This window comes from Ipomoea nil, unplaced genomic scaffold (assembly GCF_001879475.1).
Source record: "Ipomoea nil cultivar Tokyo-kokei standard unplaced genomic scaffold, Asagao_1.1 scaffold0268, whole genome shotgun sequence".
Lineage (NCBI taxonomy): Eukaryota > Viridiplantae > Streptophyta > Magnoliopsida > Solanales > Convolvulaceae > Ipomoea > Ipomoea nil.
The window spans coordinates 2,365,236-2,380,923 of record NW_017616696.1 but is presented as its reverse complement, the minus strand read 5'-3'; the positions used below and the strand labels follow the sequence as shown (position 1 = coordinate 2,380,923).

The 15,688-nt window shown below is 41.1% G+C and overlaps 1 protein-coding gene across 1 annotated transcript; it reads left to right on the top strand.

Moving 5' to 3' along the window:
- Positions 1 to 14,037: 14,037 nt before the first annotated feature.
- On the top strand, positions 14,038 to 15,303 carry LOC109152581. The gene has a single exon (XM_019300251.1). The coding sequence runs from the start codon at positions 14,038 to 14,040 to the stop codon at positions 15,301 to 15,303; it is 1,266 nt and encodes a 421-aa protein (XP_019155796.1).
- Positions 15,304 to 15,688: the final 385 nt, after the last annotated feature.

Sequence of the window (15,688 nt, the reverse complement as noted above, 5' to 3'; positions counted from 1 at the left end):
GGGGGCCCTAGTAATAACTATTACCTTATTTGAGGTAATAGGCTATTACCAGGAATAATATTCCTGTTAATAGAAATGGTTACCAAACAAAGGAATAGGCCTATTACTGGGAATGCTATGCCATTCCCGGCCTATTCCGTGAACCAAACGGGTCATTAGTCTTGAAGAGGTCATTGATGACTTTGCATCTAGGAAAGCTCATAGAAGTTTTGTATTTGTACTCGACATTTAAAATGTAAAAAATATCAAACTTACCTTGATTGTACTCGTATATAACATTTAAAATCTAGTTTTAAAAATTTATGTTAACTTCTAAATATCATATTGGGGCCCATTTTTTTAACTTGTCCCGGGCCGGGCCTATAAAACTATAGGACCGGCCCTGGGGTGAAGAAGAGCAAGTTGACGTAATTAGGGAGTCCCTCGGGATCACAATTTTGTGGCTGACATGCTGGCGAAAGAAACGATCATATTAGAGGAAGGAAAGAAAATGTGACAAGGGTATATCTGTAATTTCTTTTTCTTGCATTAGTTGTTACAACTGCCACCACGCTATTTAATAGTGGCAGTTTCCCCTTCCTTGGTTGTAACGTCCATCATCATCTTCTCCGCTCAAATGAATAAACACTCATACTTTCCTCAAGCTTAGTCCGTATCGCGAAATGGTATCAGAGCGACGGTCGAGCTCATACGCCGCCGCCGTTACCGGCGAAGCCAGCTAAGGAGGACATGCAACTACACCAGCAGTTGTATCGCCAACACGCACGTCCTCAACAGCAACTCCACAGAGGAGTCTTCATCTGCAAAGGAGCTACGCAGTGGAAGATATGGAGAATCCATATTTCCTCAGTGCAAGCGAAAATCCTTCTGCGATTCTGGTTAGTCCGCCCCTAGCAGGGAGCTCCAACTACGCTTCCTGGTCAATCTCGATGAAAATTGCTTTGGAAGTCAAAAACAAGTGGTGCCTCGTTGACGGAAGTCTTCCGGCACCAAACAGAGACAACAACCGCTATGGAGCTTAGAGGCGCTGCAATTTGATGGTGTGCTCGTGGATATTTAGATCGGTTCATGCCTCGATTGCTCAATCCATCATGCATATAGAGAGTGCAGTAGACGTCTGGGAGGATCTGAGAAAGCGTTTCGCACAGTGCGACGCTCAGAGGATCTCCGCCTTACCGATTGAGATCTACGAAGCGAAGCAAGGTAATCTCTCTGTTAGTGATTACTATACCAAATGTAGAACTATGTGGGAACAAATGAATGCTTTAAGACCTATTCCTAGTTGTAAATGTGAACCGAAAGGTGCCTGTGACCTCATTGATGTAATTAGAAAGGAAAGGGAGATCGATCAAGTCATACGGTTTCACCAAGGGTTAAATGACAATTATAATGGTCTGAAATCTAGTGTCCTTGTTATGGATCCATTGCCGAAAGTATACAAGGTATATGTGATGGCCGAAAAGGTTGAGAGGCAGATTAGTGCACCAATTCTGAGTAGCAATAATATGGAGATCAGTCAGGCAAACAGTGTCCAAAATGCTCATAGTTCTACAAAGGAGATGGTGGCTGCTATGAACTCCTATAATGTTAAGAAGTATGGAAGCAATGCAGGCAATAAACCTAAGTGCGTTTTTTGCGGAATGACGGGGCACACCGTTGACAAGTGCTACAAAAAGCACGGCTATCCCCCCGGGTGGATTCCGGGATACAAATCTAAGATGAAACAGCTGAGTGTTGCACCAGTGGTGAGCAATTCAACAGACCTGGGAATTTCCAGTGATCAATTTCAGAAACTGATGATAGCCTTGCAAAATCAGATGGGGCAGCAGCCTACTAGTTCCAGTGCCACAGCTGCAGTATCCTTGATTCCAAAATTCACTGAGAATGCTGAAGAAGGCAAGTATTCTACTTCTCAAATTAATTTCCTTTCAATTTGTGCATCAACTTGGATTTTAGATTCCGGGGCCACGGATTACATAGCCTGTTCTATTGAACTGTTTGATGAGTATTATAATGTTGAAGGGGATGAGGTTAGCTTGCCGAATGGGAGTCGAATTACAGTTAGAAACAGAGGCACTGTAAGGCTTGGACATGATTTATTGCTTAAGGATGTTATGAATATTCCAACATTTCACTTTAATATCGTCTCAGTAAGCAAGTTGCTCCAAGACAAATCTTATAGCCTAACATTCTCCTCTGAACAGTGTATAATTCAAAAGCCACATGGGATGACGATTGGTTTAGCTGAACAAGAGAGAGGGCTCTATTTGTTGAAGCCACCAAAGGAATCTGTTGTTCACAAAAGTTTAGACATGCAATGTAATAAAACTGAGATTTGGCATAGGCGTTTGGGACACTTTCCTGTAAACAAGTTGCATTTGCTTAAAGAAACTCAAAATTTGCCCATAGTGAATAAAGCTTGTGATGTGTGTCACTTTTGCCAAACAAAAACGTTATCCTTTTCCAATAAGTATTTCTTCTTCAAACACTTGCTTCGAGTTGATACATGCAGATATTTGGGGTCCCTTCCCATTTTATTCAATGAAGGGAGAACGCTATTTCTTGACATTGGTAGATGATTATTCCCGGTTTACGTGGCTACACTTGATGAAAAGAAAGTCAGAAGTTGGGAACCTGATAAAACAGTTTCATAGCTATGCTTATACACAATTTGGGATTCTAATTAAGACAATTAGAAGTGACAATAGGCCCCGAGTTCAACTTGACAGATTTCTATGGTGAGAAGGGAATAATCCATCAGACTTCGTGTGTCAACACTCCGCAGCAAAACGCTGTGGTAGAAAGGAAACATCAACATATCTTCAACGTGGCCAGAACCTTACGCTTCCAAGCCCAGCTGCCTCTAGAGTTTTGGGGCCAATGTGTCATGCACGCCGTATACATCATCAACCGTATCCCATCTCCAGTGATTGAAGGGGTTAGTCCTTACCGCAAACTATATGGTAAAGATCCTACTTTCACTATGCTAAGAGTTTTTGGTTGCTTGTGTTTTGCTTCAACTTTACCTCACTCAAGGAACAAGATGGATCCTAGAGGAAGAAAATGTGTATTCATTGGCATACCAGCTAATACGAAGGGATACATATTATATGACTTGCTTGATAACACTGTTTTTGTCTCGCGAGATGTGGTTTTCTATGAGCAGGAATTTCCTTTCTCCGGGCAGCCAGTCAAGACATTCCCTCAATCTTTCAATCCTTCTCTGCCAATCATCCCCACATCAACTATGTTGAATTATGAACAGCCACAAGCTTCACGGGCTAGTCATGAGTCCACTCCAGCGGACTCCGCTGTTGATCAGTCATCGAATGAGTTGCAGCCTACCATAGTTGAATCCTTGCCAGTGGACAGTGACACTCCCAATACAACCATCCACGAGGAGGAGGTCATTGTTAATTCACCAATTCCCTTGAGAAGGTCACACAGGGAAAGACACATACCCAGAAAATTACAAGAATATTTTTGTGACTTGGTTTGGAAACAAGGTTCTTCGCCTCATGCTATATCAAAGTATGTATCGAATGATCGCCTAGACCCCTTGCATATGGCTCTCACATTATCTGTCACGTCTATAACGGAGCCTCGCACATATAATCAAGCCGTCAAAGAGGAATGCTGGAGGAATGCAATAAAGGCAGAAATTACTGCTCTGCAAAATAATAAGACATGGCAGCTAACAGACTTACCAGTTGGAAAGATCCCCATAGGTTGTAAATGGGTCTACAAAGTCAAGCTCAAAGCGGATGGTTCTATCGAACGATATAAGGCCAGGTTGGTGGCTAAGGGTTACACGCAACAACTAGGCGTGGACTACATCGAAACTTTTTCTCCGGTAGCTAGGATGACAACTATTCGAACCTTCCTAGCTGTGGCTGCATCCAAGGCTTGGCATGTTCACCAATTAGACATCAACAACGCCTTTCTCCATGGGGATTTAGACGAAGAGGTTTATATGGTTCTCCCCCCGGGCTTCCAAAGAGAGAAGCCAAACCAAGTTTGTAAACTGCTGAGATCGTTGTATGGCTTAAAGCAGGCGAGCCGGCAGTGGAACGCCAAACTCACAGCCGCCCTTTTTGCGTGATGGTTTCAGGCAAGCAGCTGCTGATCCGTCTCTGTTTACTAAGGGTACAGGCCGTGACTATATTGCTCTTTTGATATACGTTGATGACATCCTAGTGGCAAGCAGTGAATTAACTAATATTCAACAAATCAAAGAGTCACTGGATGAGGCTTTCAAAATTAAAGACTTGGGTGTTTTAGGCTATTTTTTGGGTATTGAGGCCAAAGTCACCACTGCTGGTTTGAATTTGTGTCAAAGAAAGTATGCCCTTGACATCTTGAATGATGCCGGATTCATCAATTGCAAACCAGTGAGCACGCCAATGGTCTCGGGCTCTCACTTATCACAACATGATGGCACACCGCTAAATGATCCCGGCAGTTATCGTCGTTTGATTGGGAGATTGTTGTATCTTACGGCCACAAGGCCGGATATCACATATGCTGTTCATCGGCCCAGTCAATTCGTTAGTTCTCCAACCGACATCCACATGGCTGCTGCACATCGCATACTTCGTTATATCAAAGGGTCGCCTGGACAAGGCATTCTATATCCAACTGCCACCACTCTTCTGCTCAAATCTTTCTCCGATTCAGATTGGGCTTCATGCCATGACACCCGCAGATCAGTCACAGGATATTGCATATTTCTTGGCCAATCTCTTGTATCTTGGAAGTCGAAGAAACAAGCTACAGTTTAAAAATCTTCATCTGAGGCAGAATACCGGGTACTTGCTACCACTGTTTGCGAGCTACAATGGCTCACTTCATTACTTCAGGCTTTGCAGGTTGCTGCCAGTGAGCCTGCCATTGTCTACTGCGACAACAAGTCCGCTGTTGCGATTGCTGAAAATAATGTCTTCCACGAAAGAACTAAGCATATTGAAATCGATTGCCACGTAGTTCGCGAAAGAATTGCTCAAGGCCTTGTCAAGCTGCTCCCTGTTTCTACTCTCAACCAAGTTGCAGATGGTTTTACCAAGGCTCTTCCAATCTCACCGTTTGGATCTTTTGTCTCTAAGCTGGGTGTTCAAAATTTGCACACTCCACCTTACGGGGGGGGGGGGGGGGGGGGTATTAGAGGAAGGAAAGAAAATGTGACAAGGGTATATCTGTAATTTCTTTTTCTTGCATTAGTTGTTACAACTGCCACCACACTATTTAATAATGGCAATTTCCCCTTCCTTGGTTGTAACGTCCATCATCATCTTCTCCGCTCAAATGAATAAACACTCATACTTTCCTCAAGCTTAGTCCGTATCGCGAAAGATCAAAAGAGGAAGTGATTGGATTGAGTTTGAGAGACCCCCGACTGGCATTTTGGAGCTCCTCGAGATGGATAGGCTGAATGCTGTGTGTTCCACCAGCTGCATGAGAACCATGGTGTAACCTGGCTTTGGGGTCTCCCCTTCCATGTTTTCCCAAAAAATCCATTAACCAAAACCACCCCTCCCAAATTAAATGATGAATTCAAAGAAAAAATAAAATATATATTCAATGAATTGTACAAAGGAATAGGCTTATCCGCTTATGGTAATAAATTCGAAGATGTACACAGAAAAAGTTTAGATGAAATTCCACAACCAAGCATGCAAAACATTGGCCCTGTTTGGTAAAAAATTGGCCTATAGGTTAATTTTGACTTTTTTGATCACTATTAATTGTTTGATTTAGTTAAAATATCAATATAAGTGTTTGGTTAATTAGCTTTTTGCAACTCCAAAATGCTAAAATTCAAAAAACTACTCCAAGCAACTTTTTCAATTAGCTTGTTTAGAAAAGAAATTATACCAAACAGCTATCAACTAACAGCTAATTTACCAAACACTTTTCTACAACAGCTAATGTTATCAACTAGTTATACCCTCTAATTAATACAATCAGCTAATCTATCAGCTAACAGCCATTTACCAAACAGGGCCATTAAGAATAGTAGAACACCATACAAAGCTGAACGAAACCTCAAAGTGAAATTAAACCACTATATTAAAAAAGATTGCAATTACATCCTTGAACTAGTCAAATTTGTGTTATTTCACCTGTTATCAGGTAAACTCCCTTTCTGGTTACTAGATTGGATTCTCTTGCTTTTGGATCTTCCCTTCCTTAACGAGCCAACCAAGCTTTGTAACTGGCACCCATTTTATCCTAATATCCTCCTCGGTGTCACGGCAGGCACATCATCCACTGTGTCCTCTGCCTTCGCGTTCTCCGCCACGACCCCGTCCTCCAAAGTCGCGTCTGAATCCTCCTCTTTCTGCCACGCATGCTAGCGACTTTCGGTGAGGTTTTGGCTCACCGGCGCTGCACAGTGAAAATCTGGCGTTTGGGATCATAAGGTGGTCGTAACACAATATATAATACTCGTACGTGAATCGTGATTCATGTAATTCACACAACTACAAAAAATACTTTTAACGTCGATTATTTTTTACATACAACGTCGATTATTTTGCGACGTAGTTCTCGCCAACGTAGTAAATAAATGATACGGCGTCGGTATCTCTTTAAAAAATAAAAAATAAAAAAAGACATACAACGGACGAGAAGGTGACGGGAACAAAGTTCCGATCAGAATTTGCGATAGCAAGGTCAATTTGAAGTTACAAGGCGATTTTAAAGTTGTTGTGTCGGACAAGTATTTCCTCAGATCAACCTCATAACGAAGGCTCTCTGTCAATTCCAGAATCCTGTAAAAACAACTTGGAGAATCTTGGAACTAGCACTATAAGTTATGGAAGCAGTATTGGATATCCCTAGTGCAATGCCATTCAGCCATGGTTTGATAATCGTAGGTTCTAACATAGATTCAATGTTGATTCTTATAGTCGTCGGAAAATCCGACCGGCTGCAGCAGATTGTGTCAATCGTACGTGTCGGAGGGTGCGAGGTTGAGCTTGAAGAAAAAGGGATGCACATGTGTTACGACCCGGAAGTTAGAGCAAGAGACAAACGGTGTCATTTTACAATTAGGGCTCAAATAAGTCATTTTGCAATTAGGGCTCGAATAAAATTGGCCACTTATTCAAACGTTGTTGTTGGAAGCCGAAGCCGTTGGAGGTCGTTTAAATTGAATGAAGCGCCGTCGTTTTAACCTCAAAGGATCCAACGGTTGTGGGCTGCTGAGCTTGAGATCCGGAGTTTGTTAGAATGGATTTTGGATGTATTAGCTAGACTTAGTCTATTTATTTGGCTGTTTTTACTTTCAGAAATTTTATGCTTTTGTTGAATTGAAATCAGGAATCTAATTTCCTTTCCTTCCCTCTAGACCTCTTTCTTCTTCTCTTCTTTACCTATTTCTTCTTCTCTTCTCTACCTCTATCTGTTTCTTCTTCTTTTCTCTATCTCTGCTTCTGTGTATTTGGTTTTTAATCTCAGGGTTGTGACATTTGGTATCAGAGCCCATCTTGGGAGCTCCATCTACGGTAGGACCAGGTGAGCAGACTTGGGGTTAGGGTTTTTGAGCAACATAATAGTCTGATAACTAGTCAGCAAAGATGAAGGATTTCGTTCATGATTTTAAGGAATTAATGGAGGCATGGAAAGCTGAGATTGTCGAGGAGTTAAGGTTACACCACGGGTATATCATTCCTGCTTATGTTCCTTCTTCAGCTCATGGTAGAAGCGTTAGTTCAGCTCCGTCGATTCCGGCGGCTGAAGAAGTTGGGGATCCCGCCGGTGAATCGGAAGGGGAGAAGCTGAACTCATTTATTGGGGTGTTGCCGGATATGATGAAGAAAGCCAAGGGTGGTGGTCTGGACGAGGCTGAGACATTCATCTGCTGGAATCCGTCTTCAGTTCATCACCAACCTGCTTCTCCAGTGATGAATCTAGTAGAGAGAAGCTCCACAGTGCAGATACCTTCAATGGCTTCCCAGCAGAATCAGTTGTTCCCACCCTCTGTGCAACTTGAAGCCGGCAGAAGTGACAGATCTGCTCCGTTGATTCCAGCGGCTGAAGAAATTAGGGACCTCGTTGGTGAATCGGAAGGGGAGAAGCTGAACCCAGGTGTTGAGATTATTGAAGCTGCCAAAACAGCAGCAAAAAGCAGTTCTGATGTGAAGAATGCAGTTGCGGAGTCTGAATCTTCCAACGAGAATGAAACTGAAGCATCGACAGTTGAGGTTGAGGTAATTGAAAATGCTATTCCTTGCTTAGTTGATAATGGCATGATTAATGATAGTTCACCTCCTCTTGATGAATTGGAGGAACTTAGTGATGTCAATGAAGGAATTGATGTTGAATTTACTGCTAAAAATGAAGAAGTACACTTAGTTGCAATGCCAAGTAAACAGAAGAAATTTCCCCATTTCTGGTGTTTCTCTATGCCGCGTGGGTTATATGGTTCATGTTTGGGAATGCTAAATATGAGGTGTTTATCTACTGTGTTTAGTTTTGATATGCCTGACACCAGATATGTAAGAGTATATGAAACAAGGATGGATCTTCTTAGGGCAGTGATTGTTGGACCTCAGGGCACTCCTTATCATGATGGTCTTTTCATTTTTGATGTCCTGCTTCCTTCCACATACCCAGATACACCACCAGTGGATTACTATTATTCCGGTGGCCTGAGACTGAGTCCTAATCTATACGAGTGTGGTAAAGTCTGCCTCAGCTTTTTGAACACTTGGACTGGTAAGGATACTGAAAAGTGGCAGCCGAATACATCAACCATACTGCAAGTGTTGGTTTCTATACAAGGTTTAATTCTGAATGAAAATCCTTCTCAACACCTCATTAGCTTGGAGTCTGAGTGGAGTGATCACAAGTACCATCTGATTTCCATTGTTAAGCTTGAGGTAATGGATTATGTTGATTCTTATTTAGTTCCTAATGACACACCTAAGAGTAATCTACTATCTCTTGAAGAAATTAATGTTAGAATTACGGCTAAAAATGTGGGTATGCATGTGGTGATGAACTATGATGAAAGTGTTGGGGTGGAATATGTGATTTTAGGTGGTAAATTTTCAGGACTGAATATTGAATATGCATCTAATGATGGAATAGTTTTAACTACCTTGAGAGGAGTGGTGAGAGTTGTGGAACCATATTACTTCAATGTCAATCATAAAATACCATGGTGGAGTGAATTTCCATTTGATCCGGGAGGAATGCTAAAATTATAAGTTTCTTGTTGCTGCAAGTTTAAACTATTATTGATTGTGCTGCTGTAATGCTATTTGTTTGACTTGGTATGAGGGAGATGAAAGGGGTGATAAAAGCTCAATGAATTGGGAGAGTATTTGACTGCAATTGTGGGTATAATTTGGCTCTGTTGGGGTTGATTCATGTGAAGGGATGGCATAGGAACTTTAATTTTTCATTGAGAAGTACACTTACTGTTTTCAAATTGATGTGCTTTGGCTGCCATCCTAGAAGGTCTTCTAGTAGTTATCAGTTATCACATTATGCTAGGGCTCTTGGTACGTTAAAAAGCTTGGCAGTGGTCTGTAAGAATGGAAGAATTTGGTGGGTAAAAAGATGGGACTACAAATGTCAGTAAAGGAGTAATATACCATATTTTCCTATCATACATCAGATGCTGTACACTGGAGATAGAGATGCAGCCACAATGAGTTGGGAATTATTATTATGGGCAAGGCCCCAATGAAGCCACACAGAATTCGGATGACACATGCTCTTCTTGCACATTATGGACTTCTACAGCATATCCCTAATATTATTCTGGTGACCAGATAGTAGACTGATCTGAGCTGAATTATCCTTGGAGGCATAAGGAGGGTTCACCTAACTTGGTGGACCTCTGATCTATTGACATCTGAGCAGAAGTGAATAGAAAAGAATTGGAATGGAATGTGGCATGCTAAGAGAGTTAGCAGAAATGATTAAGGAAGCTACATATGAACTCTTCAATGAGTATAAGAGACTGAATTCCCTTCAAGTCTCTAAGAAAAAGATTGGAAATTCGGTAAGTTTTACAGATGAGCATGGAAATGCTGCTCTAAAGATTGAGCTAGACAAAGATTTGCTGAAAGCAATAAAAGGGTTCATAGATATGTTGATTCTAGCTTCTGGGTATCAATCATCTGGCCGTCTTGCCCACTGGGATTCGGGTAATATCAAGAGAGCTCTCCAATGGGCTCTGTTCCTCGAGGATGTGATTGGTAGCTTGAACAGTCAAGATGAGTACAGAGATTCTCTGGAGGAGCTTGATGTAGCTTATGTGAGATGATTTATATGCCACATTTCCCCAAGGGTTTAGAACATCTATCATCTAAGAGCTCTAGTGACAGCGACTGTTGAGATGGATTTTCACATGCTTCAAAATGCAGATAGTGATTACCTTGACAAACATTTTGAAGAATTGATGCATAGTGAATCAAAGAAACCTGCTTCCAATGCGAGCAGACAATTGACATGTGATAGTGTCATCACTTTCTGCAGCAGAGAAGTGCTTGGAGATGTTGTCTTGCAGTGTATACCATTTGAATGTAAGTGAGCCTGGCAAGAACTTGCATGATGGTGTGGTTCACACAGGAGTTTTAATGTCTGATGAAGTACCGATCGATCCTTTTACCTGGAATCTTTGAAATCAAGAAACCTCTCTTATCTGCTTGACAAGAGAACTATTAGACTGGTATGTGAACTGTGGGTTCGAGTGTTTGGACGGCTAAATATTTCAACTGAAGCTGAACATAATTTATGTGAAACAGTGGAGCTTTTGTTACTGGGATGTGTTGCAAGCAAATGGAAAGATTTGAGTTTGTGAAACAGTGGAGTTTTTGTTACTGGGATGTGTTGCAAGCAAATGGAAAAATTGGATTGAACTCAATTCTCCTTGCTTGATCCTTGGGGACAAGGATCGGTTAAAGGGGAAGGTAATGTTACGACCCGGAAGTTAGAGCAAGAGACAAACGGTGTTGTTTTACAATTAGGGCTCAAATAAGTCGTTTTGCAATTAGGGCTCGAATAAAATTGGCCACTTATTCAAACGTCGTCGTTGGAAGCCGAAGCCGTTGGAGGTCGTTTAAATTGAATGAAGCGCCGTCGTTTTAACCTCAAAGGATCCAACGGTTGTGGGCTGCTGAGCTTGAGATCCGGAGTTTGTTAGAATGGATTTTGGATGTATTAGCTAGACTTAGTCTATTTATTTGGCTGTTTTTACTTTCAGAAATTTTATGCTTTTGTTGAATTGAAATCAGGAATCTAATTTCCTTTCCTTCCCTCTAGACCTCTTTCTTCTTCTCTTCTTTACCTATTTCTACTTCTCTTCTCTACCTCTATCTGTTTCTTCTTCTTTTCTCTATCTCTGCTTCTGTGTATTTGGTTTTTAATCTCAGGGTTGTGACAACATGGCTCCAGTTGATATGAAAATCACTCCCCGATTGGAATTATAGTCTAATCTGGACTATCCGTCCAGCAAGATCTAAAATCTAGGATTGAATGGCTATTTAATATTTATTTTTTCTTATTTATTGTGCAAAGGGGTATTTTAGTAATTTCGTATGTTGTATCATGCCGCGTGATTTTAGAGATTTTTTCAGATAGTTTTAGAGATTTTTTCAGATAGTTTCCTTTATTTTTGTATGTGTTTATTTTTATTTTCCTTTGTTATTCTCTTGATTTTTTCCGTGGCTAGTGGTGATTTCTCAACGTGACTTCAGGTTTGTTCTCTCTTCTTCTTCTTCTTCTTCTTCTTCTTCTTCATTTTTTTTTTGCGGTTCGTTGGAGTATACTTTTGATTATGTTTATTGATAAATTTATGATTTTAGGGATGTGCATCGTAGGTCATTGAGTAGTGCATCAGTGCGCTAGGTGTGGTGCAATGTAATGTTTTGGGTTGTGCATTGGTTGGAGGGCATCGGGTATGCGTTTGGAGATCTTTTCTTTTCTAATCGCTAGGGGATATTTGTTAGTAGGTGGTGCATCGTAGGTTGCTGATGAAATCTCAAGTATACATGTTTTTATTGGTAATTTGAATCATTTTGAAAGCTTAAGTTAATTAGATTGGTATGTTCAACACCTATTTTACTTGCTTTCTCATTAGGATATGGTTTTAAACTTGCTTTGAATGTTTTACGGTGTTTGATAAGTGTTTTTAAACCATTACAGGACAAGTGCAAAAGCAAGGGAGGTTTTCCAAGCACAAGTGGAGTCAAAATGAAGTGGTAATGAAGGCATCGAAGGCTCGACGCGTCGAGAATTTCCAGTAAGCGAACTTGAAGATTGTTACGGAGGCTCGGCGCGTCGAGATCGCGGGTTCCAGAATTTCCACAAGGCGCTAAATCTTCCTAAATTGCCCCCATTTGGTATCCACTATAAAAAAGACTTCCTTCCATCAACCCTAGAGGTTCAGACTGCGTTTTTGGAGGCAAGAACAGAGCAAATCAAGAAAAACAACATCAAGATCTACAATCAGCTTTGGAGTAGAGAAATCGCTAGGAAGATTCGGGAGAACTCTTTCCTTTTTTCTTTTACTTCAATTGTTAATTATTTATTCTCTGAATTTGTATTGAATGCTATAATGACTGTGAGTGGCTAAAACACCTTGGGGATTTTTGGGTGAATGTGTTTATGAACCTATGTGCAAAGAGTTTAATTTTATTAATATATTTATGTCTGGTTTTATTACTTGTGTTGCAATCGCGTATCAAATTGTTGTTGCTAGTAATTAAATTCCTAAATTACTTGCTTCATAGTCATATTTAGTTCATAACGGGAGTTAGGCATAATTTATGGCACACACGATTGCACTTGACTGTGCACCTTGGGAAAGTGCTTATTAGTTGAGGAATTTATTCTTGAATATTTCACATCGAGAGATGGTAGTAATTAGGAATTTACAAATGCTGATTCTTGTTCTTATTGAGTGTTTATATCGCGAGAGTGAATATTCACTAGGAGTAGAGATTACGAGAGTAACTACAATCAAATTGGCGCCGTTGCCGGGGAAGTGGCGTTTTAGTTGCTAACCGATAACGAGTTATTATTATTATTGTTAACCGATAAATATATTCTAGGAGACTAGTCTATTTTACTTTAATTTTATTATTATTATTCTAACCGATAACGAGTTTCTTGTGTTGAGCTTTGATTTGTGATCTGCGGACTTGGTGTTTTATGCGTACTCGGTTTTTGGGAAACGAAGGATTAGAGCCTTTTAACCCTGAGATTGAAAAGCAGGCCAAGCTCCTTAGGAAACAGAGAAGGATGGCTCAGGAAGTGAATCGGAATAATGTGAACCTTAATGAAGGAGCGGGAGTTGATCAGCCACCACACGCTCGGAGGTCCATGTCTGACTACATCGCCCCAAATGTGGAGGAATATTGAAGTATCAATGTGCCGGGGGTTGACGCTAATAATTTTGAGATCAAACCAGTTATTATACAGATGGTTGCTTCAGATACGTTTGGAGGGTCACCAACAGATGATCTTAATTCTCACATTGCAAAATTCCTGAGGATCTATAGCACTTTCAAAATTAACGTAGTCCCTAATGACGCTATCAAGCTTCACCTTTTTCCATTCTCAGTAAGGGATAAAGCTCACAACTAGCTTATCTCTTATCCAGCAAACTACTTTGACACTTGGGACCAGTTGCATAAGGAGTTTTTGAAGAGATTCTACCCCATCTCCAAGACTCAGAAAATGAGGCGGCCAATTCAGAATTTCAAACAGTTGGTTGGTGAGTCGTTAGCAGAGTCGTGGGAGAGATTCAAGGAATTGAGGAGACAATGCACACACTATGGTATTTAGAGTTGGGACTTGATGATGGCATTCTATGAGGGATTACTGGATAATTCAAAAATCTTGGTTGATGCTTCATCGAGTGGATCGTTCACAGTTTTGGAGCCAGATCATGCTGAGGAACTTCTGAAAAAGATTGCAATGAATGGGACAACTTGGTATATAGAGAGATCTTCCTAGAGGTTGGTAAGAAGTGTAAATGATGATGAGCAGATATCAGCCTTGTCAGCTAAGGTTGACAACATGGCTACTTTAGTTCAACAGTTGGCTCAGTTTACTTTCAAGAATCAAACTGCGGGTAATGTTCCTACATCCTCTACTCTTTCAAGACCTATAATGGTGTGCGAGCTTTGTGGAGGAGAGCATAATTCGGGGGAGTGTTATAATGTTGATTCACAAACTACTATGGAGCAAGTTGATCTAATGGGATATGGTAGGCAACAACAGTCATACCCACAACAGGGAGCCTATAATCCAAACGCACCAAGGAACCATCCAGGTTTCTCATGGAGTAATCCAGCTGGGGCGGCAAATCCCCAAAACTTTGGCAACAGAGTTCCACCTCCAGGGTTTCAGGGTCAACAATATTATAGAGGGGGTCATTCACAACAATTTAGGCCAACTCAAGGATACCAAGCTCCTGTTAATCAGCCTAGGCAAACCTTGTCTAATGCGGAAGCACCGTCCTCGTCAAATTTGGAAGCTATGATGGAAAAGTTGCTTAAGTCTCAGATGCAAAGTGAGGAGAGGGTCATCAAGCAACTAACAGAGAGGGTGGATCAGCTGAGCGCCCACAATAAGATGCTGGAAAATCAGTTAGCAAATCAAGCCTCAACCTCCAGTACTAGAGTCACGAGGAAGTTGCCTGCTTGCCCTGAAAATCCAAGAGAATACTTGAATGCCATTACTACTAGGAGTGGAAAACAACTACAGGATCCACCTTATCCCGTCAGTGAACAATTTTTCAAGAGGAACCAGGAAGTTGAGGCTGAAAAAGTGAATGAAGAGGTTATTGTCCAGGACAGGGAGGATATAGTTCAAGAGATTGAGCCCATGTTGAAGCACACACCACCCCTCTCTTTCCCACAAAAATTCAAGAAATCTAAGGTAGAGGAAAGAAGGGCAACATTTTTGAGTTTGATTAAGCAATTGGATATCTCTATTCCATTGCTTGATGCCATCACCGAGATCCCTTCATATGCCAGATTTTTGAAGGAGATTTTGTCTAATAAAAGGAAATTTGAAGATCGTGAGACAGTGGCAGTCAACGAAGAATGCAGTGCTTTGATCCAAAACAAGCTGCCCCCTAAGCTTAGGGATTCTGGGAGTTTCTCAATTCCTTGTGTTATTGGAGGATCCCTAGTCCAAAGAGCTTTGTGTGATTTGGGGGCGAATGTGAGTTTGATGCCAAACTCTTTGTGTAAGAAGCTACAACTGGGAGAGCCAAAACCCACGTCTATGACTCTTCAGTTGGCAGATAGATCCGTGAAGTACCAGTTGGAGTTCTAGAAGATGTTCCAGTGAAGATCGACAAATTCTACATCCCAGGAGACTTTGTGGTTCTAGAGATGGAGGAGGATGCTAAAGTTTCCATTATCCTTGGGAGACCATTTTTGGCAACTGTTGGGGCAGTGATCAATGTCAAGAAGGGAACCTTAGTACTTCAAATTGGAGATGACAAGGTGGAATTTAATGTTTTTGAACTGGCTAACAAATCTTCTTGTCTTGATGCTTGCTTTTATGTAGATGAAATTGATACATGTGTTGAAGAATTTGAGAGGAGTGATTTGATTTCCGATGATCCCTTGCAACTTGACAAGGGAGACATAATTGAGAACGGACACTTGGATGATGGCATGAGTGTTGGAGATGAGCCACTGGAGGTATATGAATC

Bases quoted from the DNA above. Each gene is read 5' to 3' on its own strand.
- LOC109152581 (XM_019300251.1), top strand. From the start codon at position 14,038: ATGGCTACTTTAGTTCAACAGTTGGCTCAGTTTACTTTCAAGAATCAA.